The following is a 23,896-nucleotide window of genomic DNA, read 5'->3' as shown; positions in this document are numbered from 1 at the left end:
CTTACCTAATCCGCTTTGTTTCATTTCAGGGGACTGACGTGAGCAGAAGGAGAAAAGGCGATAACTGCCTACTTTGGAGGACGAAGTTTCTGATAGAACCTAGCAGAGAAAATATTGTGTAAAAATCACAGTAGGAACTTCTTGAAATGATGACTACGGAACAGAAAAAAATAAACATTCCCTCTAGAGAGTAACAAATCAAAAGATCAGAAAAGTGATTTGACAAAATAACAGCGATAACATATATGATTTCAGAGAATGCAGGTCTCTATGTTAAGGTCCTGTCATGTGAGTCTCACCTCCATGGACCCAGTCTTATGATTACGAATGAGTGGGGACCTCCTTTGTATGGTGATGGGCTCAGACAGTGGGACTGCTCGGTCCGTCTCATCTCGTGAAAGGTCCTCCAGGCTGCCAGGGTCAGTCTGCTTCTGCGCGTTCTGAATTACAGTGGGAAAAACATAAAAGTGGGACACTGGATACATTTTTGCATACAGTAAGATATGGTTAAAATACTTGGCTGCACTCTACCTGTCGTGCTACCTCAGCAGAAGCCGGTCTGAAGCCGAAGCCAGTTGGTGCGTTCTCCTCCTCCTCTACACCTTTGACCCCCGGGCTAAAGTGCAGTTCTACATGGAAACGTTCCTCTGAGGAAAGATCCTTTTGAGGGATTGAGACAGAAGAAGCAAATATATTGAAGTATTGCAAATATATAAAGGGTCTGTTAAGGGCCGGGTGATATGGAAAAATTAAAAGTATGGTAATTATTGAGAGGACAGATATTTCAGTTACAGATTACATTTAACAACTTAAAGTCATGCGTGGAAATAAATAAGCAAGTACTTGATTAATGGTAAGAAATTAAAGGTTTACAAACATGATCAGAAAATGGCCTGGAAAGTTGTTTTTTACATTTTTTAACTTTATTTTTACTTCACTTCCGTATAACTTCTAAGGGGAAATAAATTAATAAAAAAAAGCTTTATAAAAAGAAAAAAATATATTCCTGCAGACACTGATCCCTGTCTAGATGTTAAAATGTCAAAATATCTGTAAATAATAAATGCTAACAAATGAAATATCAACCCGCACACTAATCCATTATACGATTTGAATTACTTGAATACAAATATACTGGCTAGCTCAAGGTGTACTGTGTGGGTTTTTGCTCCAAGTAGTCAAATTTGTCAAATGCATTGATATTTTAGTACATCCAATAATGATGGTGTGATTCTATTTATTCAATAGAAAATTGATGGGTTAACAAAATGATAGCATGTTAAACAGTGTCTGAACATACTGTATTAACTGATAGTAGTAAAAAATAAAGCAACAAAGCATTACCTTATTATTGTCCTCATACAACATAATTACAATCTGTGTCATGTAGTTGAGTTCAGAAACAGCACATAGGTAATCCATGGCGCGCTTCCATTGCTGATCCTTCTCCTCCTTTTGCATAAACACAAACCCTCAGGTTCAAATTACCAACCAGTTCTAAGAAACACGATTCATTTTGAATTTAAACATTAATAGACTAAGTCATTTAAAAAAAGGCTTGAACTGCTTACATCAAGCAGGCCTCCATAGCGGAAGATGCTTAGTAGGGAGTGGACATGACTCTCGCTTGTGAAATATAAACGTGTCCTTACATGCCGTCCGGGTGACATCACCCCACGAGAATATCTGCCAACAACAGAACAATACAATCTCAAGTGCCTGTTTCCATTGTCCTTAAAAAAAATTACAAACATCTTTACAATGACTGTAATTTTCTTTGCTTCAAACTCACAGGGGGTGTAGCTTATTGACGGACTCATCCTCGTGGGTTCTCTGGAGGTCCAGCTGAATCTTTCTCACCAGTGGGAGGCAGTAGGCATATGCGATATCCAGTTTCTCAACTTTATTTATGCCATATTCCTAAAGACACACAATAAAAATAAAAAATAAAAAAAATAAAATAAAAATAAATATATATATATATATATATATATATATATATTTAATCAAGAATTAAATATATTATACATATATAAATAAATATATATTTAAATATATATCTTAATATATCTAATAATAAAAAAAAACATGTTATCTACTATAACATATGGGTGTCACTTTTTTATGCTGTTCACAACCATTGTTAAAACAATGAGAAAATATTTGAAAAATGAAATATACTTATGAAAATAGGATAAATTATTCAGATTATTTAATATTATTGAACAATAAATTCTGAAATATTGTGAAATTAAAATTTATGAATTCACAACTACAAAATACCTCGAATCAGTTATCCTATCTAACCTTACCCCTTGCCAAGCAGAATATAACTCTAAGATATCAGTTTCATGAACCGCCATTGGGTCAAAAACAGCAATTATTTTTTGAGTTATGGTGACCATGGATTTGAATTTAAGATGGAAACAAAAATCACACATCAGATAGCAAACAAAAATAAAGGTAGACTCTAAATAGCATGACAAGTAGTAGATGAGGAAGTTTTTTCTGAAAAGTATTCAATTTAGAAACCTCCCAGGGGCATTTCAAAAGAGAAAGAAATTGATATAGTAATGCTTATCCTGCTGGTAAAAAAAAAAAGAATATTAACTACAAACTTCTATCTTCTATCTTTCTATTGGGCAAATTTAGATACCAATACCAATATTTAGGGTAACTTCTTGATTATGTCTTTATCAGTCACATATTTTATTACATCTTTATGGTTATTTTGTAAATGATTTTAAAATCAGTTTCTTGCCAGTTTTGGCTGAGTTTTAAACTGTCCATATTTTGCACACTGCTCTTCAGTCTCACCTGTGGGATGACGATGTCAGCCAGTGCACGAGACAGTCTGAACAGTTCAAGTGTATCCTCCAGACCCAATGTAGCATTGTGTATAACGTCGTACTTCACACAGTCATAAATATCAGGTATTTTACTGATGTCATAGCGGCCGTTTTTCATCCTGAAGTCCCTCTCCAGCTTGGACCAGCGCTGGAGCATCAACTCAAGTGTCTCACTGTGATACAGCTGTAGGTCTGTGGAGGTTAGCGACAGAGGAAGAGGTGCTGATCATTTGATGCACTCCAAACTCTAGAGGAGTTGTATTTTATTATCTCGATGAAATAACTTTCATATGGGCATGGACAGTTACTGTGTATGATAGTGTGGTAGAATCAGTTTTCTTTTCTTTAAAAATCTCTACACAAAGCATATGATTGCTGCTGAAGCTGACAGGAGAATCTGACTCACCAGCAGATTTTGGGTCCTCCATTCTTTTACGAATCTGGGAGGTAAGGCTCTGAATGAGGGCGTAGACCTGGTCGCATGTTGCCACTGGGTTCTGGACTATTCTCATTGAATTGACCAAAGAAGCACTAGAGGTCGGGGCCAGCTATCAAACACAAGCACAAATCAAAACCCATTACAAATATATAAGATGAAAAACTTTGATAAGTTCAATACTTGGAGGTTAGTAAACAACTCGATTATGAGCAACCTTGTTAAAATAACAGAAATATTTGGACCTGACTTGGTAGCGAGAAAATACAGCCTTAGAAGATCAAGGAAAGTTGTTTAAATATAATCATACATATATATTTTTACTTATGTAAGTAAAAAATCTATCTATCATTACAGGACTTGATTTATAAATCAACATCAGCATGTGATCACAATAGTAAGTTTTTTTGCTTTTTTAGAGGAAAATTAACCTCAGATGGCAAGATAACAGTGAAAGACAAGAGAATCAACCCATCACTTCTGAAGTTCATGTCTTTCCCCTGTCAGGCCATTGAAAAAAGAGGATACTGACAGGCTGAATCGGAGCGATAAATAAGGTAAATCACCCTGTCATAATCCTCGTCAGTGAAGTCCCTGTCCTTCTGCAGGATCTCATGGAGTCTGGCCTTGACACGGTGCTGGCAGCTGCTCAGCGAGTCACTGTCATTGTCGAGCAGCCCATTCATGTTGGCACTCTTCACCATCTGTACCAGAATGGGTGTTAGCTCACCCTCGAGTGCCAGCAAACCCTGCTCACATAGAAAAAAGGGGGTTATTGAGTTTATGTACAATTCAGGTCCATTTAGTTAATCTTGTTTTTAATGATTTGGAAAAAGATCACACATTTTCCGTGCATGCTTGATTAATGTTGATATTACATAAGTCAGAGACAACTTTAACACCTGCAGCTGTTTCAGAACTGTGTTGCAAGGCTTTTTATTTTTTCCATTCCACACCACTGACCTTTCTCAACATATCATTGCAGATATCTTTTTAAGTTTACTGAAATTTGTTCTACAACCTCACTTGGACTGGCTTTAATCGATACAATGAATGGTTTGCCATAAAGGTTTTCTTGACTAATCTCATGAATCTTTTGCTCTTAGATCAAATTTGACCAAATACTTAATATCTAGGTAAATGAATAAAAATAATAAAATAGTAAAGGTCTAAAAAATATTATCTTATCCTTGTAAAACGGTAATGCAAGGGGAATTCTGTCCATGCATTTTTATTCCCTATTTCTTTAATCAATTATGCACTGTAGATATGCATTGAACATTTTTTTTGCATTTATTTGTTTATATCGGCGTTGTGGGTCATGTTGGAGAGTATAGCAATAGCTACTATTAGGAGGTTCCCAACATTAAATGGCTGGTAATAGGGACAAAACATGGAGTAGGGGTCAACAATTGAGGAAAACGCTTGTGAACTACCGCAAGATTGTACCAAGGTTAGGTCTTTGGTATAGCACCTGTGGATATCACATACCTTTGCGAAAGCTGCAGCCGTCATCTGTACCCGGCCTTCGTCCGATGCATATATCTTCAAGTCATGTCTGTATGTGCTGTGTAATCGCAACAACCCACAGCCTGGGAATCCAGCATAGTCTCCTACAAGAGCACAGGGTTCGTGACAAATTCAGCAGCAGGAGGGTGAATACACTCTCTGACCTGTATAAGACAATGTTTTTTAGTGCTGACTAACATTCATACCACCTTAAAATATATTGTCTATTGGAAATGCCAGTATGGCAGACTCTTTACATGCTATTATCAGTTACTAGTCTAATTATATCATCGATTATTCTGGCCATTGCCTATGACTTTCCTCAGCAAAGTGTCATTTATTTACACTGTTGTCCAAACATGAGTCTCATGCTCAGAAAACATGACACTCAAAACTTTTACGTCCTCATATGACGCCACTTTCGCTCTTTTTTTTCTTTTCCCTTTTGGCAAAGGATCATTTAATCACTGCTGTCACAAACGGGTTATGTTTTAACCCCCCTCCAGCTTCGTTTGACCTTGTCTTCATTGTTTTTTTTGTTTGTGTCTTTATTATGGAGTAACTACCTGGCCAAAGCTCAAACATTTCAGAGAAGAGAACCCATCAAAGGCCAAGTAAGAAGGCAATCTACTCTAGGTCACATTGCTCTTGACAGTGAAAACTTCCTCTTTGTGCACTTTAAAAATCTGAAAGGCACTTTCAGATTTTGATATCTTATGAATTATATTTATCTTTGATGTCCTAGAATTATATGTATTTATTACATTTACATTTTTTATAAAAAACAGTGAGGGAGATTAAGACAAAGACAATGTAGAAGTAATTGCTAAAACAACAGTGATATGCACCTCATCGTTTGCAAAGAGAAAATAGTTAATAGTTTTACTGGACAATAACTAGTATTTTCGCTTTGCATGCCCTTCTGGTTGAATAATCAAAGTACTCTCAAGAACATTCAGTGACTAATTGGCGAAAGGGTTGAACTGATAACCACTAGAATCCAAGGATAGACTTTATGAGAAAAAGGACTGGTATTGTTTTTGATAAAGAATTGGTCAGTCTGTGTAACCATCAGTGTTTTGACAAAAATCTTTTTACTTAAGAACTGCTGTGGGCAAGGTGAACATGATGGCTACCACTAGTCTAAAAGTTTCCATGTTGTTGATGCTTGAAGTGATTTATATATAAATCTATATATATATATAAATAATATAACACTCTTAAATGAATCTAAAACAGTAGGATCTTTCAAATATGCGTAAAGTGCTACTGTTTGTGTCTCACCTTGTCCTCCAGGGTACATACAGCGAAAGGCCCTTCCCAGTTCCTCCGCCTGCACTCTGCCAGCAGGAGTTAGCTCTCCGCCCCACTTCAACACCAGCAACAGAGATGGGCCTTCTTTACGTGTGTCTGGAAATCAGGAACACATAAGTCTGGTCATACAGATTGAGGGGTTAAAGAATTTACTTTGGTTTTTATCCTACCCTCCTCTTCACTTGATGTTTTGGGCTGCCCATGGGGTAAGTAAGTTAGCTGGACTTTTCTGTTGATCCCCGAGAAGTGGCCATACCTTGATAAGAAGACATTTATTACAGAGCTAGAATTAAAATCACTGTTCAATCATGACTTATTACCAAATACAGAATAATGCTGAAAATAAAGGGGCGGTAAATTAATCTTTACAGATTACGAAATAGCAGATTTGACACAGGATAGGATAAGAAAGCATCTGGGATAAATAAAGTTCTCTGACAAAAGGTGTTTCAGTAAAAAAGGCAGTAAAAGGTGTTTCATGTTTTATTATATTAGATGTGATTTTACCATCATCATCCAAGGCATTCTCTTTCAGAAAAGTTTCTGATTACCCTGACATATGCAAGGATTCAAAAATAAAAGTGGGCTTAAAAACTACTCCACTTGAGCTATTAATAATGTGTACATGACATCTGATTAATCACAACTAACCAGATACTACATTAATTGCATTAGTTAAAATCAAAGTAACTACAAAATCTGAATTACAAATCGTGAGTGTGACATCTGGAGCCACTGCCAAATCATCTTTAAAACTTTAATAACCATTAGTGTATTGCTCTGCTGCTTTCATTCTAAATAAACTAATAAAGTTTTTTTTACAAAAGTTAAGAATAATTTGCTGGAAAGATTTGAGTTTGGGGACAAAATGTTTTACACGAAACCCAGTCACTTACATTTCTAAGACAGTCTTCAGCTGTTCCAGTTTGGACTTCTTCTCCTCTATCTCACAGTCATTGTGCTGTCCCAGTTCTGCTAATAACTGCCGTGTGATGTCCAGCACCTCCTGTTGAGTTTCAAATAAGCTTTCAGTGACCCTACTTACAACTTGGAAAAGATGCAAGATTGTTCTTGAAATAACACAACTGCTGTTAGTCTGATTCATTACCTGCAGTTGCTTTGGCTTCTTCAGTTTTAATTTCCCAGTTTTGTATCCTCCATATTTCTCAAACAGGTCAAAGAACCTGCAGGAATATTGAAAAAATACTTGAAATGGTTAGAAAAAAATTAAATCTTGAGTTTTAGTAATAAGGATGGTTAGGATAAAAACATGACCAACATAGGGTTGCGAACTTCCATCTTCATCTTCTGTTTGGGTGTACGGTCTCCATGTCGAATGATTGCAATGACGCAGCGCAGTTCCATCCTGAGGGTCCAATTTTATCTCATAAATAAAACTTCTAATACATAGGAGTTCAGACTACAATAAACACACAACTTTAACTGACCCATCATCCATTCATCATGGCCATCCATTTCAACAAAACTAATGTTTAACTGATAAACTTGTCAAAATTACCATTGTTAATTTACAGTGAATTTTGTTTGTTTACTCACATGGTTCCAGAGGTGGTGGGGACAATAGGGATGTCCTCAGCCTCAGTAGGGATTGACCAGGGAATCTGAAACTGAGGGGCTAGCTCACGCATCACAATATTCCTAAAGCACCATCAAGAGACATTGAAAATTAGAAAAAAATAATAATCACAGCAGGAAAAAGACTTGTAGAGAACAAATGAAAAAGAAAATTATGGCAGTACCCAAGGATCTTTGCACAGTCATCATAGTATTTCATTGAGTTCTTCACAAAGCTGAAGCCATTGACATCACAAACATAAGAATGTCCATTGGCTCGGAGAAGGTCAAAGCCACAAACAGTTTGCTGCAGTAATGTTGAGAAAGCATCAAGCATAGAATACAATGAAGGCAGATACAAATTGTTACAAACCACAGTATAGTAAAGAAATACCTCTGCTCACCTTAAAAGCCAGACAGACTTTACGGGCCACCAGTTTCTCCATGGCAGATAGCATGACAGGGTAACGGACCTCCTTTCCCTCACTGTCTCTCTCAACCTTCCCATCTAAAGCAGGGGACTTTCGGGCCTCAGCATGAGCATAGTCAGGCCCCACAGTATAAACCTAAGGGGGCGAGAGAACACACACATATCCACAAAAAATCATTTTGTTATTCCCTTACTAAGAAAAGACTGAAATACTAAATAATGTTGAATAGTTCCAAGATTTTTAAAAGGTTTTCATCCCAGGAGTCTCGGAAGCATGAAACTTAACAGCAGTATGCAAAGTATATGGGAAAATTTTGAAAAAAAAAAAAAATTTATTGTATTCTTTTTTTAAACATTCCATTAATAAATCATGTACCTTTACATCAGTGCCATCTGTTGGCATAAACTCCTCATAGATGTAAGAGCCGGTTTTTCTCACATTGCTCTCTGGTGAGTACACACTGCTCCTACTCCCAATCTAAATGTCAGACAAGAAAATACAAATTTGTAAAACAAAAGTGTTATGCAGAAACAGTTTAATGATATGACAAGAAGTCGATATTTCAAATGTCTGCCCACAAAGCCTGCCTTTCCATATTTGGAAATACTGTGACTGATTTATATCATCTCAGGCATTGAAATGCACACAAAGATTCACTTTGATGAGAGGGGAGGGTGCTTAAGTTCAAAATACCAGATCACATCAAAGTCCAAGTCTACAGAGATGTGAAACACAACATTTTTGTTATTTCTTCCCAACTGCAGTTGAGGGGTTAATATTTGTCTGCTTCAACTCCCAAATAATCCGCACTATTCTAGCTGCTTGTGTAGAGGTACACACTGAATGTATTTACAGAGGCATGACAGTTTTATACTATATTGTGCCTTAACAAGCAGAATACAAATTTAAAATGCCCAGACGATCTGTGTTAGCTACAATTTATGTTAAAGGTTGAATCCAGAATTTTAACAGAGCTCCAGTGTCTATGGCGTGCTACTAAAAAATATAAAAAAACATAGATTAAAAAATGTCAACACTTTCAGACACTCTCTAGTGGTTAAAGTGAGCCATTGCTACTATAACAAGACCTACACTGATGTGGATTATAGCAGGTCATATCGTTGGCTCCATGGTAAAGTAACAGTAACATCAATCTGTGATTGAACATTTTTCAGCTGGAAGTTTGAAATCTTTGATAATGATTGTCTCTGTGATCTGGGAAGCCCATGTAGGAAAATTAAGGACCTTTCTGAAGAGGCGCTGACTGCCTCCACCTGCAGAAGTTGGGTAGTAGATGTAGACATTGTGGTCCTCAGCGCAGACAGGCTTCTCAACAAAAGGCTTTTGGAATATCTCTCCATTTACCTCCACATGGTCCTCTCCTTCCACTAGGTTGCACTCTGAGAGAGAGAAAGAGAGAGAAAGAGACAGACAGACAGACACGCACACACACGCACGCACGCGCGCACGCACGCACACACGCACACACACGCACACACACACACACACACACACACACGAAGACATTTAAAACTGCTCTGAACTTTCAACGTTCTGGCATTGTAGTTGTGTTAAGTAAGTAATGCCAAAGAAGTCAGAGACCTAAAAGATCATTAGATCAGTTAACTCATCAGTCTAGGCCTTAGACTGATGACAGACCCTAGACTCTAGGGTCTGTCCCTAGGTAACAGTATCACATCAAATTATAGTGCACTTGCAAGTGCTTCACATTTGATACTATATTTATCATCAAAGTTAAATGAAACCAGCGTGGTCTTAATCTGAATGTTGCAAACAGTGGCTGTTTTGTTTTAGAAGTCTTTCCTTAATCACATTATAATAAGGGTCTACTTTGCATTGTCCTTAGTTATGTGTCAACTGCAGCCCCAAAAAAGCTGACTCGTTTGTATGAATAGCAGACTGACCATCTGGATTATCTGGGTCACGGTTTAGCACAGCATAACGTGGCAGGTCGATTCCTTCCTCCTGTAGGATACGATAAACCTCCCTCCTATCAGGAAATCAAAAAAACTTAATATAAAAACAATGCTTTGCATTACATTAAAAATTCAAATGATGGAAATCTGTGGTAAATGAGACATACCTGTCCTGGATGTAGTACTGCATGTTTAGGTCATTGATGAGCAGTGGGTTTCTGAGTTTGGCATAGCTCACTGCCTTATCCAGCGGGAATCCTAGGTTACAATAGTTGACTCAATAAATCATTTCATAACAGCTCATTAGAACAGAAATTTTAAAATATAGACACTCATCAAGATGAGAAAATTAATTTGTTGTAGGTAACCAGCTGTCTCACAAAAATACCTATCATGTACCCTCTACTCAGAACTGTATGTTATGTTTAGATACCAGAACACTGCATTCCCATTCATTCGTCTCTTGCCCACTTCAGGGGTGAGTTTGGATCTTGTGCGGTCAGATCATACACTACTGGTTGTAGGGGGAAATACAGTATGGTGTACAATTACAGCACTACCAGTTTTTTTGAGTCTTCCTCTGCAATACACCACAATACATTTGAAATGAAGCAATATCAAAGAGATTAAATTCCCAAAGTGAATGAATTCAGTTACATGTAAAACTAACATGTATAATCTTCTCTGGAATAGATATTGAGGAAAAGGACAAAAGAAAAAAAATATTATAATGAAAGCAATTTTCAATGCACCAAAATAACTTTTATTGTCAATAACTAATTCGCATTTTAGAATCCATTAACATCACTTAAAAACTCTGTCCCATCTTGACTGCTTCAAGCCCACCTTGGGACAGCAGAGGAAAAAACTACAAAACTGTCGCTATTCTAACTTGACTTTGGTGACCTGCCTTGAGGTTATCTACATTATTTAACATCTACTAAATATCTGTTATATAGAATTTGCACATCACATGATTAGATTTACAATATCTTCAGAAATCATGTGCTTTTCTAGTACAGTAGACAAAATGCTGACATACTAGACCATCAACTGTGAGCAGTGTGTAAACAGCCCAACAGCTAAGGTGATGTGTAACGTTTAAAGTTGGTACGGGTAGTTGAAACAGCCAGTCACAATGAAGAAAGAATCAAAGTCAGTGATTACTGATTGTTGTTATCACTACTTCCAGAACTATACTGTCAGGATACAGTCTGTGGCTTGAGGCATACCAAAAAGTTAAAATTTTTTGTGAATTTCTTTCAAGAACCTAGTCATACCCTTGGAGTGGAAGGAGATGAGGCAGTCACAAAGAGGCCATTTGTCTACAGGCTCATTGAGAATTACGTCCTCTGGAAAGATGACCACTGTGATGTACTCAAATCTGCACAGCCTCTCCAGGATCTGGGTCATTGGTTTGGACTTGGACTTTTTCATCATGCAGCATATCCCCACCATGATTTGTCGCTCCGGGGGCTGAAAAAGGAGAAAACATTTCAATTACATGTTTAGTGCACAAGAACCATTAGCTTTGTTCCATAAAACCGTGAAAGCATGGCATGGCAAAAATTAGGAAGAAAAATGGCAATGCATATTAACAACAGAAAGATGGCTGTAGTGTATGAAGAATAACACCACTATGAGCCACCTTGATAGCATGTTAACAAAGAAAATATTACATGCACTTCCTGTTCAATTGGTTTTGGAAGCATAAAAAGATCAATTTACCAGTAGTCTGTGTTGTTCTAATAATTTTGCCTCAAACTCAGGCATTTAAACAACAATAGAGCTAAAACCATTTCACAAATCTGTTTATTTTTCTGAATTTTCTTTTTAATTTGTTTTGTATAATCATAAGACTATGAAATGCTGCTCAGGAGGCTCAGTTGATTGTGGAACTGTGAGATCTGGAATTTTATAATATTCTGAAACGATAATAACATATTTTTCTTGCTAAAAATTGTGAGATATCATTTACTGTCACACATTGATCTCTGTCCAAAGTCCAGGCTGTTGTTAATGGCTGTTCTTTGCTAATTTACAATTTTCCCTCATACATTATATAATGATTACATCAATTCACTAACATCAGCAATGCATTGGCTAAAATTGACAGGAAATTACCTACAATTCCATTAAAAACAAAAGCAAAATAAATCAACCCATTATCTGTCCTGCACTCAGAGCCAGGGTTGCTGGAGCCTGCCTCTAGAATTTCTTATGCTGGTGCAAGAAAAAGACCCGCTTTTGTTAAGTAGTTGATTTGTTCTGTGCACGTGTTTATTGCAAATCATGACGCTTCCCTGCGACACAGTCAACATAAATATTTGTCTATCAGGTTTTAATCTGACAAACTCAACAATGTGTCCAATTGTAATGATAATGGAAAATTAAAATGCCTCGATTTTTTTTGAAAATGTAACAACTGATTCTCAAGTCCCAGTTTCTTCAATAACAACATATTTCATATATAAAGAAGCTCTGCATGTTATAACTGCAACTGAAATGTTTGAAGCCTCCATTCATTATCAGTAAATAGGTCATAGAAATCCTATGTTTTTAAAGACTACGTTTTTTTGATTTAGTGGATAAATCTGGGTTATCAGTCATTCTAATTTCTTTTATGTGACAGATTTGAAAGCTCCACACTTTTATGAGTCAATAATGATTTTCAAGCTGTCATACTGAAATTAGTTTATTCATGTCTGATGTTCAGTCCATTGTATTTACGTAAAATTGAGTTATGCCACAAGTTTCTTTGAAAGAATATTCAACAGCATCGTGTTGAAATTAGATGCTGTTTATTTTTTTCTTATGCAACAGTAGTATGAATGATGTTTGACATTAAAATTATGTATCCCAATTTTATTAATTTTAAAAATCACATAGAAAGAACTTCCCAGTCCCAGTTTTAATGTCAGAGTTTGAATTCTTCCATATCTCTAGTCACTGAAAAGTTAAATGAACTGATATGTGAGAAGTATTGTTGTTTGACAAAGGCTTCCCACCGAGTCTGTGTCCTCGTCGTCCTCATACAGCTCCATGTCAGTCCTCATGCTGTCCTCCAAGACCTCGCTCTCATCGTCCTCGCAGCCCACGAAGAATCTGGGAGCGCCACGCCGGCTCTCACCCGGGCTGCTGGACTCTGACATCACAGTCCCCCACTGCAGCCCACAGCATCCCACCGCACCATCGTACACCAACACACTGCCGGAGCGGGCCGCCGATGGAAGGGCACGAGGCCAGGGGAGAGGCACAGATCAACTCTGCCTGGTCTGAATCACAAGGCCCGTTGTTGAAGGAGTACAAAGCTGACAACTAGACTGAGATGGATGAGCAAGGCTCACAGTTTAAGGTCTGGGAAAAATGACAATGCTGTTCAGTCCTCTACAATGTTGTTATTAAGGTTTCTCATTCTTCATTCAGCAAATGTAAGCAGAAAATAACAGGCTTGTTTCTAAAGCGTCTTAAGCAGGAGGGTCACTGCAACTCCAATTATCTGTTGACAGTTTTGACAGCTTCTTCCATTTTGATGTAAGGTTGAATGTTCTGAAAGAAAAATAACAAGGACACATGGTATTTCAGCAAATTTGCTCCCTGATTCACTGTACATATGCAAAAATGAAAAATACATCCCCATCAATGTGTGTTTTTAATGTGGTATTTTACTAATTTGGAAAGACTAACAAGCCAGCATCTGTGTTTCAACAAACAGGTGAACAAGGAACAACCACTCTTGCTAAAAAGATGATTTTGGTAAATAGCACAACTGTATTTTTCTGATTTTGTTCAAGACAAGGTTTATCAAGTCAGGATAAATGATCTTAGGTCTTGGGCAGTTTGCATTCATGGAAGTGCAATATTAAAACCCTCTATTTGTGTTTTAGGATAAAGTATTTACCCCAGTGTTCCTTTTTTCAAAGTCATCTATCAAGTTCATTAGCACTTACTGACTCAGCCTGCACCTTTTTACTGCATATTAATATACGAAGTCTGTGAGGGACTGAGCCTATGATGTGTTGTCACAGCAGCGTGGTATGAAGGTACTGTGAAGAAGCTAAAAAGTTGTGATGTCACTTTGCAGTTGTTGACATCACATCATCAGATCTTATAATAAAGGGTGATGAGATGAGACTCAGGGAGCACAGAACATTAGGTTTAATTAAGACATGGTGATAATCCTGTTATGTAGGGATGGCCTCATCTGAGGGTCTGTTGTAGAGGTGGTTTTAGTAACAAGTTTGGATTAGAAATAGCCAGGAGACATAGAGTGATTTCTAAATCTGCTTAATCCCATTTGACCACTCTTTTAACATGGTGTAGCAGTTAGTTTCCGGGCTAAGAAGGAAGATAAAGGTGCCTACTATACAGCGTATTTGCCGAACTATAACTAATACATAATTGATAGTTGATTACTACCACTTTAAAAAACGGCAAGTTTCTGTCATTTCTAACGAAGTCACCTCAAATGATGAAATGACTCCAATCTAAAGATTCCCTCATCAAATGTACAATTATATATTTTTTTATGAATAATAATGCTCATTAAATGATTTGTTCCAGTCCTATCTTTTAAGATTAAATAGATTAAGATTTTATGGACAGCTAAAATTCCATGAGAAATTTTGTTTTGAAAGCACCTAATTTACCCAAGCAATGCAGATGTTTCTACCTGTCATATCCTCTGACAAAAAAAGCCATACGGTTCATGAATATCAAAGATACAATAGCATGGCTTTCAGAGCAGGTAGAGGCATGCTTGAGCCATAATTACATCTTGCACATTTTATAATGTTGCACATTTAACTCAGGGCAGCCAGCAGCTGCAAAACAGCATGGGCACTGGTCCAAGACACAAAACAGCCAGCACTCCACATCACAAGGCAAAGAAACCACAAACACTAGACACTCTGGTAGGCTCTAGGAAGCCCAACTGAAAAACAAAACAGTTCCATGACAAGCATAGTTGCTTTCAGGTCGACAGACTATTTACAGTGGATAGTATGGTTATCACTATAAACAGTATCAAGGGGGTTCCAGTAAGACAATAAACCAGCCCTAAGGCTCTCAGACTAAGGGAACCGAAATGAGGTTACAAAAGGACAAGAATGTTTAGAAGCCCACTAAAATTCCAAATAGCTAAGAGATTGACTGAATGGGCACATTTTTTGTCTGGACTATTAGGTCCTTCTTCAATTAGACTACAATAAAACAGCCTAATTTAAATATACAAATTCAAACTTTAAATTTTCATTTGTTGGAAGTTCACAATTACCAACAAATGTAATGACGATAAAAAGAAAGTGTTGGACTTGTGAATGGTAATTGACATTGTAGATAAAAGCTATTCTTGAGGGAAATTCTCTTTCAATTTAACGGGTATTCTTTACAGATCATGGTTGAATGTTGGTCAAGACAGCAGTTGTATGTAACTATGGAAACAAGGGGTGATGTGATCATTATCTGGATTTATTACACAAATCTTTTGTTACAGTGTAGACACATGAAGAGGAGTAAATGTTTATTGAGAACAGCAGCAATATTAATTTTGATCAATACTGGCAACAGAAAACCTATAACCAGAACCTGACCGGAGTAGTAACTTTTGGCACATGTTACACTTTACCCAAATCACAGATATGACAATATGAGAGAGGATTAATAATTTTAGGTATAACAAAAACAAAACTGATAAAGATAATGTAATGCACACAAGACAAAAACATGTTGAAACATTTTTATAGCGACTAAGACAATTAGCTGTATGGGACACTAGATTCTATGATATATCTGACTGAAATAGTACCTTGACTGATATATTCACTATAAAAACTATTCCTACCATGTTTCATGAAGTGAAATTTGAGCCAATTGAGACAACTGCGACAACCCCTTAAGGTATTACAAACATGGCCAAGGGAAATCATTTTCTAAGGATGGGAATAGAGATTATGCAACATCCCTTTGGTTAAAACTTCGACATGAGAGCAGATCCCATCGTAAGTTTTCTGAGGTCAAGAGAGTTTAGATGTGAAACCCACTAAGTTCAAATGTGAAACTCAATAAGTTTTGTTTGGCACGGATGCTTTGAAATAATTTGATTTGAATGAAATTAGACACAAGATCTTTTTTAGCTTTTGATTACTCCCCCAGTTTAATAGTCTATTGTGTTTTCAAAGGGATTAATGAAGCTGTACTCTTTCTTTTTGAGCCCAACATTGTTGAATATTATTTAACACCAAAGACCCTCTTGTTTAAAAAAAGACAAAATATTGTCATAATTCAATGACAATGCTAAATTCAATTTATGCTCTTGGATTGTCTGCAAAACGGGCCTATCTGCACTGTTCTCTCTTTTGCCATGAAAATTTTGCCATGCTTTGATTGGAGTTTAGGGTTGACACTACTACGTGGCAGCATAAAGAGTGATTTTAGTATCCAGAAAGGCACATTTAGGGTTCTAATGTTCAACTGAAATAATCTCTTTCTATCAATGGTTTCCTTCAATGGCTGACCTTTCAGGTACTTTTGATGACTTTTAAAATCAAATATTGGGATTTTTCATCACAACTGATAGCATTCAGACATATTCTCTTTGAGAACAACTTTGCTGTTTGTCACAAAGTTAAAAAACACATGGAAATCCAACAACACAAAATTGACATGACTCACTAAAGAGGAGCTATATTACTGCCACAGTGCTGTAATAGAATGGATGTGGATACCTCACTATCTATTTTTAGTATCGACATGGCCATGAAAAGTCTTTTACTTTTAAGATCATCTCATTGGCTGCTATTTGCTGCTCATAAATTTCATGTTTACAATGTTCTGATGCTTGTCTGGTTTCTGTAGTAACCACAGGCTATGAACCAACACGCTTCCCTCCCAGACAATTGCAGATGTATTAGCCCTTGATCCATCCTGTATGAACAATGTCCTCGACTGTCTCACTCTCGCTCCCTCGTCTGTATAATTTGCTTGTCTCTCTCCTATCTTTGTAAATGTGAAGGGTAAGCTCTATCAAGGTCTCCGAAAAGACAGGAGGCCCTTCGACATTACATGGAAGCACTGCAATGTTATATGACTCTGTTGGTCGGAGAAAAAATAGAGATGTTGTTTTATCATGTCTATCACCATTCTGTCTTACATCGTTTAGTGTCAAAAGGATAAGGCACTCTTGTCAATTGTCTTAACTACAATAACATATACCCAAGTCATCATGATGCAACCTGAGCTTAAGGCAGATCATTTATTAAGCTATTTACAAAAAAAATGTGTACAATAATATAATGAATAGAGCTTTTTTGTCTGTATTGCACTGCCATATCTTCAGGTTGCTAATATTTCGCCCCATTACAGAACAAATATCGCTTGTGCAGTGTGACTGAACTTGGCTGACAAATAAAGTCATCATGGGGTTTCCAATGTTCTATCTTATACAACGAATGTTTTATAAACTACAAACCCCCTTGCCAATTTGATATCGCAAATAGACTGCTTGAAGGTTGCTATACGACGTGAGACGGCCATCACAGAAAAGAGAGCACACGATTCTTGTATTAGAGAAGGTCGGAAGAGATAATATCAAATCAAATTTTAGCAATGAAATTGTGTAACATTGTGATGAAAAAACGTCAAGTGAATTAATAGCCAGTGACTATAAATACAGTCGTCAACATTTAAAACTAATCCCAGGTGACACGTAAAGCCAGCTTATTAAATCGCCATTAACCAATCGTTTGAAGAAAACGGGTCGGTTTACGTCAAATTAGCAGTGAGGCAAAGCTAGCTAACGCTAGCGTCCAACTAATACCGGACCTTGGCTGCTTAAGCAATGTAAACAAATCTCCCAGAGCCATTTTGTTTGTATTTGAATACAATATCAAATATGTGCGTCATTTCAGTAGGGGAGACCGGTGGCTTGTCAACGATATTTTAGGCTGAGAGCGTGAGAAAAGCGATCAACTCACAGTACAACTGGTAGGTTTGCATTGCTGCCATCAATTCGCTTCCTCTCTTGACAGTTTGCATGTGTAACCAATCTTACTTTTTGGGCTGACGTATGACGCACGGAAACCCAACTTTCAAGAGAACCAATCACAGAGGGGAGGCGGTATGTGACGATCTACGGACCAATAAGCAGCTAGCAAAGTCCATGGGGGCACAATAATATCCACGCCCTCTTCTGGGTGGAAGATCCGCATTTAGGAAGGCGCATTAGCGGCCTCCAGTGTCCGCGTTACCACGCCACAAGTAAAGATAGCTAAATTAAGACATTGTTAAATTAATTGGTAAAAGAAACTTTCTAAAAAGGGACAATTATTGATATGATATTGAGAATGCTTAAATATTCAAAATTAATCTAATCAGATGTAAAGATTAAATAAACGCAGCCTCATGGGGACACAAGCCAATGTCTCGCTGAGCTGGTCCCAAGCCCCGATAAATACAGAGGGTTGGGTCATGAAGGAAATTAGGTGAAAAAGTTATGCAAAACCAAATCAGCGAATTAAACTTGGGAATCTGATAAAAGAACGGTCGAGGCCCAGTTTAACAACTGCCATTGGTGCGATAACCTACAGGGTACCAATGGAAACTTGGCTACTGTGGGTCGAAGAATGACATGAGGAAGGCGTGTTAGGAAGTAGAGAGAGTAGATGAACGGCAAGAGCCTGGGACTGAGAGAAGGGCCTTTGAATGCTGTAACTTTGACAGGAAAAGCCAGAGACTTGGTTGACATGATACGGAGAAGGAAGGTCAGCAGTCCAGGGCAATGGAAAGTGTGCAAATGAGGTAAAGAAGTGGATTCAAGCAGGTTGGAATATGTGGAACAAAGTGTCAGGGGTACTATGCAATCAAAGAATATCAGCGAGAACGAAAGGAAAAGAGTACAAGACAGTTGTGAGAACAGTGCTGTATGGTTGCACTGAAGAGAAGACGGGAAGCACAGCTGGAGGTAGCAGAGATGAAGAAGCTGAGGTTCTTCGTGGGAGTGACCAGGATGGATCGAAGCAGGAATGAGTCAATCAGATGGACAGCGCATGTCAGATGTTTTGGAGAGAAGGTCAGAGAAGCCAGACTGAGATGGTTCAGTCATGCACAGAGGAGGAATAGTGAATATATCGGTAAAATGCTGGGTTTGGAATTGCCAGGCAAGAGTTCTAGAGAAAGACCAAAGAGAAAATTTATGGAAGTAGTGAAAGAGGAAATTAAGTTAGTTGGTGTGAGAAAAGAGGATACAGAGAATAGGGTTATATGGAAGAGGTCGATTAGCTGTGGCGACCCCTCCAGGGAAAATCCCATGTAAAATAAGCTATTAAGATAAAACGGTGTTCTCTGAAAAGGATGTGTTTATTTGCCCAAATAAAAATGATTCATACAGTAATCATTTTTAACGCTGAAAAAAACAGTTGCCTTTTTCTCTGCCGTCTTGATGTAAAATAAAAACATGTTCATCTTATGTTATATGCATCATTCACATGCTGTACACGTACCTCTATGACATCACCTTTGACACCACATCTTTCATAGGAATAGGGAAAGCCCCCAAATGACCTTTGCTCCTCCACCATCATAACCCATCATACCAAAGGGAAACCATCATAGCTTTCAGCTTTGCATGACAAGGTGAAAGGCCCTCCTCAACATGCTTATCAACCCTGAGAGGTAGGATGCAAAAGGTAAGAGGGAGAAGAGAAATAGAAAAAGGAGCAGTTCTTCTTTTAGATAGCAGTAATTAGAGATAATGAACTGAGCAAAAATAGCCTTGAAAACCTGATGTTTTGACCAACTTGACATTAATAATGATTCTGACAGAAATTATGTGGGGGAATTGAACCTTAAGGAGGTAATGCAGTTCTCTGAGTGCAACTGCTTAAAACCTGACAAAAGAAATGTTCATGGAGACAGACTTTGCTGGATGATTATTGTTAGTAATTGTTAGTTAATAATAGTAGTTGTACTAATGGTACTAATGGTGGTACACTTGGAGTTGTAATTGTATTAGATATCAATAAAAGAGATTAAACATGTACAGTACGTCTCTGTCAATAACTCGGCAGTCTCATTGAGACCAATTATATATTAATGCTGTTTTTCCTGTTATCAGGGTAACCGGTATCAGAATTTTTTCTGGTTTCCTTCTCTGTTTCTGTATTGTCTTGTTTTGTACCTTTCATGGACCCTGAGGGAAACTCGAGGCTTGATATGGAAATATGTTTTTACTTTTTTTGGGTGATCTGTTGAAAAATTCAAACGCTAGATACTTTCAGAACATTGACTTGTAGTCTGTTAGTTTTAAACTGAAGAAGAGAGATTCATTAAATCACAACCTTTTTGTGACTATTTTGTGTGTGTGTGTGTGTGTGTGTGTGTGTGTGTGTGTGTGTGTGTGTGTGTGTGTGTGTGTGTGTGTGTGTGTGTGGGTGTGTCTGTGTGTGTGTGTGTGGGTGTGGGTGGGTGCAGGGCAGGGTACAAGGTGGGATTTGTGTGTGAACACACTCAATTCATTAATAATTTGGACTCATGACCTGAAACATTGACTTGACTTACATGGTGGAAAAAGTAGTAGTAGTATTACCAAAAGCATTTATGTGTTTTTCTGCACCACATAATACTAAAAGTAATTCTGTTGGTTTCAGCCACTTCAACTGTTTTTTTTTTTTTTTGTTAAGTAAGTAATGGGTTGAGTCACATATTTCAGAGTGACCCTGCCCTCTTTCCATGTTCCAAGTAAAACAACTTGCCTGTCAGATACAGCAACCAGTGTGACCAGTGCACACACCCAGTCACTAACACACCTGCCACCAGGCCGGCTTCAACTATACTCCTTAAGGAAATACCTCTCTAAGACAGCAAACGTATTTAAAAAACACATTTTTTTTCCTCTTGTCTAATGCCAAGACAAAGTCCTATTTACATTGTACATTTACTGAATAAAGTGATTCTGAGTGATTTTTGCTTTTACCCTTTTTCAAGACAAAATATTTCTTGCAAGTGCAAAAAGTTAAATGTAGTCTGATTCTCTGGTCTGATTCAACCAAATAATGCTTGCTTGTCTTCACTACGTCATGCTCCCCTCACAGAGATCCTTTGAAAGCAGGTAAGACGTTGCCTGCTGCCTTCATATGGCTTCCTTTTGCCAGATGAGTGTAACACCCTGTCGCAGGTCAGACCAGGACAAGGAGTTTCATTATAGATGCAGTTGAAGTCTTTGTGTCTTTGGACAGAATGCTTTTCTTTCAGGATTGGTGCTGTCAGGAATTTGTTTCCGGCATTTGCTCTTAAAACAGAATTAGCCAAAGTTTCCAACTTTGGCTGGCTCTTCTTACCAGCTGCTAATTCCTCCTGCCGAGAGGATACACGTTATTTTCCGACCTTTTTTTTCCAACTCCCTTTGCTACGATGTTAACTGAAATGTTTTACTTTTTGCAGACATTATGGTAATTTCTTCCTATATTTTATGAAGTCTTGGATCTCACCTTGAAATCCAAAATAAAGGTGCCATCGACGTGTAATCTTCCAACGGTCTCCAGTCGTGGTTCAAATGTTAGAACAGCATCAGTGCCGATCAAAATTTCTCATGAAATTTACATACAAGCACCAGGTGGGTTGAGTTATGTCAATGCGACCTGTTGACATGTCTTTTTTTCACGCTGTTAAGTCTCTATAGTGACAGGAAATCGTGCATAACGTGGACAAAGTTTCTTTCAGAGGTCAAAAGCATGTTTCACAACATAAATTATGCAGCACTGCATGATTCTGGGCATTGAGGGAAATGTCGAGGTATGTTGCTTGTTATTAGTTGTGAATCCAGCTATCCAGCTCTGTTGAGTGAGAACAAAGTCCATTCTGTACTTGTCCTTAGGGATTCAGTGTTCCATCACAAACACTTTGAACAAGTGTACAGTTCCTCACTGCCGTAGAGGAAAGAAGACAAGCACAGAAACACACTGGCGTGTACTTCTGATTGGCATAATCAGCAAAGTTCTTTCAGGAACTTTCATGTTTTCACCCCTTTAATGTCTTGGAAACCTTGTGGATGAAGGTCAAAAACCTTAGAACATAAAAGTCTTGTTGTTCAGAAACAACAGACTTCCTTTGGCATTTATTAGAGTCAGTAGTCAAGAATAGCTTAATGAGAACTTCAATTTGATAACACGAGAAGATATGAAAGACCAAGGACCAAGTCGGCATTACCTGGCATTTCTGTTGGGAAAGAAAACTGCTTGTTCAGAAATAGTTAGAAATCATGAGAGAATTTGGAAGTGCGGTATCTATATCAGAAAGAACTTTGGGCGGCATGGCTCAGGGGGTTAGTGTGGTTGTCCTTGGAACTGAACATTCCTCATTTGATTCCTGGCTCCTATAAGCCTTTCCGAGTGTTGTTGAGCAAGACACTGAACCACTTATTGCTCCCCTGGTGCTGCACAGGGGCTGAAACCTAAATTTAGCTTATGTTGTGCTCTATGTATGACTGAATGTGACAATAAAGTTCTTGCTTCTATTTCATATCATGTAATTATACATTAGAAAGTTCTCTATTTGAAAAGTTATGAAAGATATGTAAGATAAATACACATTTAATAAAAAGAACACAAATCTTGATAATCTAAAATTTTGAAATGTATAGAAGCATTTCAAAATTTAAATAGAGCACAGGGCACATAGGGCACAGTAATGTGTATGTTCATGTCGACCAAAATGTACCTTATTTGTGAGCTAATAGACTGCCAGGTAAAAACGGGTACAAACAACTTATTATATATGATCATATTATATAAACCTCCCAGCAGTGGAATGAAGCAAAAAAATATTAATGATAAAGGATGAAATAAAATAAAAAAAAAAAACAAACGCATGGACAACTGGATGTTTAGAAATAAATATGGAGCAATTCAAAACTGCATTTTGTATTTTCTAAAATTCTGTTGGAGAAAGTATATCCAATTTCTAATTTATCAAAACACCGTAATCACATCTTTGTACTGAACAGTTTTTTAAGTGAATGGCATTGAAGGAAAAATTTAACCAAATAACGCTTATAGAAGACTGTGCTATAATGGTTACTGAGCTATCAAAAAGGAAGTGCATATACAGTGTATATAAAATGAGGAAGATTAGACCCAGAACAGAACTCTGATGAACATCACATTCATCAGATATCCACTGATCCAAAGAAAGAACAGTGAGAAACTTCTGTTTGTCAACCACTTTAAGGAAGTTCCAGAAATACCAACTAATTGGTCAGAAAGGAGGAGCAGAGATCCAGGAATACCAAGAAAGAAAGGCCCAGCAGCAAACATGATATTGTTAAGAAATTAATTAGTCAAAGCTTAAAAATAATTATTTAAAGTATTATCTGAATAAGTATAATTAGAAGTTTAATTATGCAGCAGTAAAATAAAAAAGGTAATGTGTTAAAGTTTCAAACTGTAAAACTAGACAAAATGAACTGACACAAACTGAAAGTAAAGAGTGAGACAGATAATGAAGCATTTGACATGAAAAGACAAATATCTAATAACAAGAATTAAGCAACATTGTTCCTCCAATTCCTTACTAGAAATGAATTTGAACAGGAATTTGGTATGGCATCTTGGTAAAGCATGTCTCTAATATACAGTTGTGTGGTTTTCTCTTCTGTTTCTGTTACATTAAATACATTTAAATCGAACATTTGGGTCACTTGTCGACAAAGAACCTGCCATATGTTGTTGGTGGACGTTGGTGCATTCCACCTCAGCGATGTCTGCTCTCTTATTTTAAAATTTTGCCTCTTTGTGCCTTCTAATGAGTAAGAGCAGCCGCTCTAGAATTACAGCCATTATATTCTTTTAGGAG

General features: G+C 37.4%; 1 protein-coding gene across 9 annotated transcripts in view; it reads right to left on the bottom strand.

Moving 5' to 3' along the window:
• ppip5k1a (diphosphoinositol pentakisphosphate kinase 1a) overlaps positions 1-18,098 on the bottom strand; it is a 32,412-nt gene extending 14,314 nt beyond the window's left edge. For all 9 annotated transcript variants that reach the window (XM_086143905.1, XM_086143908.1, XM_086143906.1 and 6 more), the window contains exons 1-25: positions 18,025-18,098; positions 13,060-13,600; positions 11,332-11,527; positions 10,219-10,309; positions 10,040-10,125; positions 9,360-9,514; positions 8,490-8,591; positions 8,088-8,249; positions 7,869-7,990; positions 7,666-7,767; positions 7,388-7,474; positions 7,217-7,292; positions 7,005-7,114; positions 6,279-6,364; positions 6,079-6,204; positions 4,777-4,898; positions 3,852-4,034; positions 3,256-3,397; positions 2,818-3,041; positions 1,793-1,920; positions 1,572-1,686; positions 1,345-1,452; positions 532-660; positions 300-440; positions 6-99 (exon numbers count right to left, since the gene is read on the bottom strand). In XM_086143905.1, coding sequence (XP_086000031.1) covers positions 6-99; positions 300-440; positions 532-660; positions 1,345-1,452; positions 1,572-1,686; positions 1,793-1,920; positions 2,818-3,041; positions 3,256-3,397; positions 3,852-4,034; positions 4,777-4,898; positions 6,079-6,204; positions 6,279-6,364; positions 7,005-7,114; positions 7,217-7,292; positions 7,388-7,474; positions 7,666-7,767; positions 7,869-7,990; positions 8,088-8,249; positions 8,490-8,591; positions 9,360-9,514; positions 10,040-10,125; positions 10,219-10,309; positions 11,332-11,527; positions 13,060-13,203 — 3,031 coding nt within the window. In that variant the 5' untranslated portion in view covers positions 13,204-13,600; positions 18,025-18,098. The remainder of the gene's footprint in view (positions 1-5; positions 100-299; positions 441-531; positions 661-1,344; positions 1,453-1,571; positions 1,687-1,792; positions 1,921-2,817; positions 3,042-3,255; positions 3,398-3,851; positions 4,035-4,776; positions 4,899-6,078; positions 6,205-6,278; positions 6,365-7,004; positions 7,115-7,216; positions 7,293-7,387; positions 7,475-7,665; positions 7,768-7,868; positions 7,991-8,087; positions 8,250-8,489; positions 8,592-9,359; positions 9,515-10,039; positions 10,126-10,218; positions 10,310-11,331; positions 11,528-13,059; positions 13,601-18,024) is intronic.
• Between the last annotated feature and the right edge of the window lie 5,798 nt (positions 18,099-23,896).

This window comes from Fistularia commersonii, chromosome 3 (assembly GCF_037954325.1).
Source record: "Fistularia commersonii isolate RoL2024-O1a breed Wild chromosome 3, RoL_Fcom_v1.0, whole genome shotgun sequence".
NCBI classification, from domain to species: Eukaryota; Metazoa; Chordata; class Actinopteri; order Syngnathiformes; family Fistulariidae; genus Fistularia; species Fistularia commersonii.
Note: the sequence above shows the minus strand (reverse complement) of the source record. Positions and strands in the feature narration are given on the sequence as shown.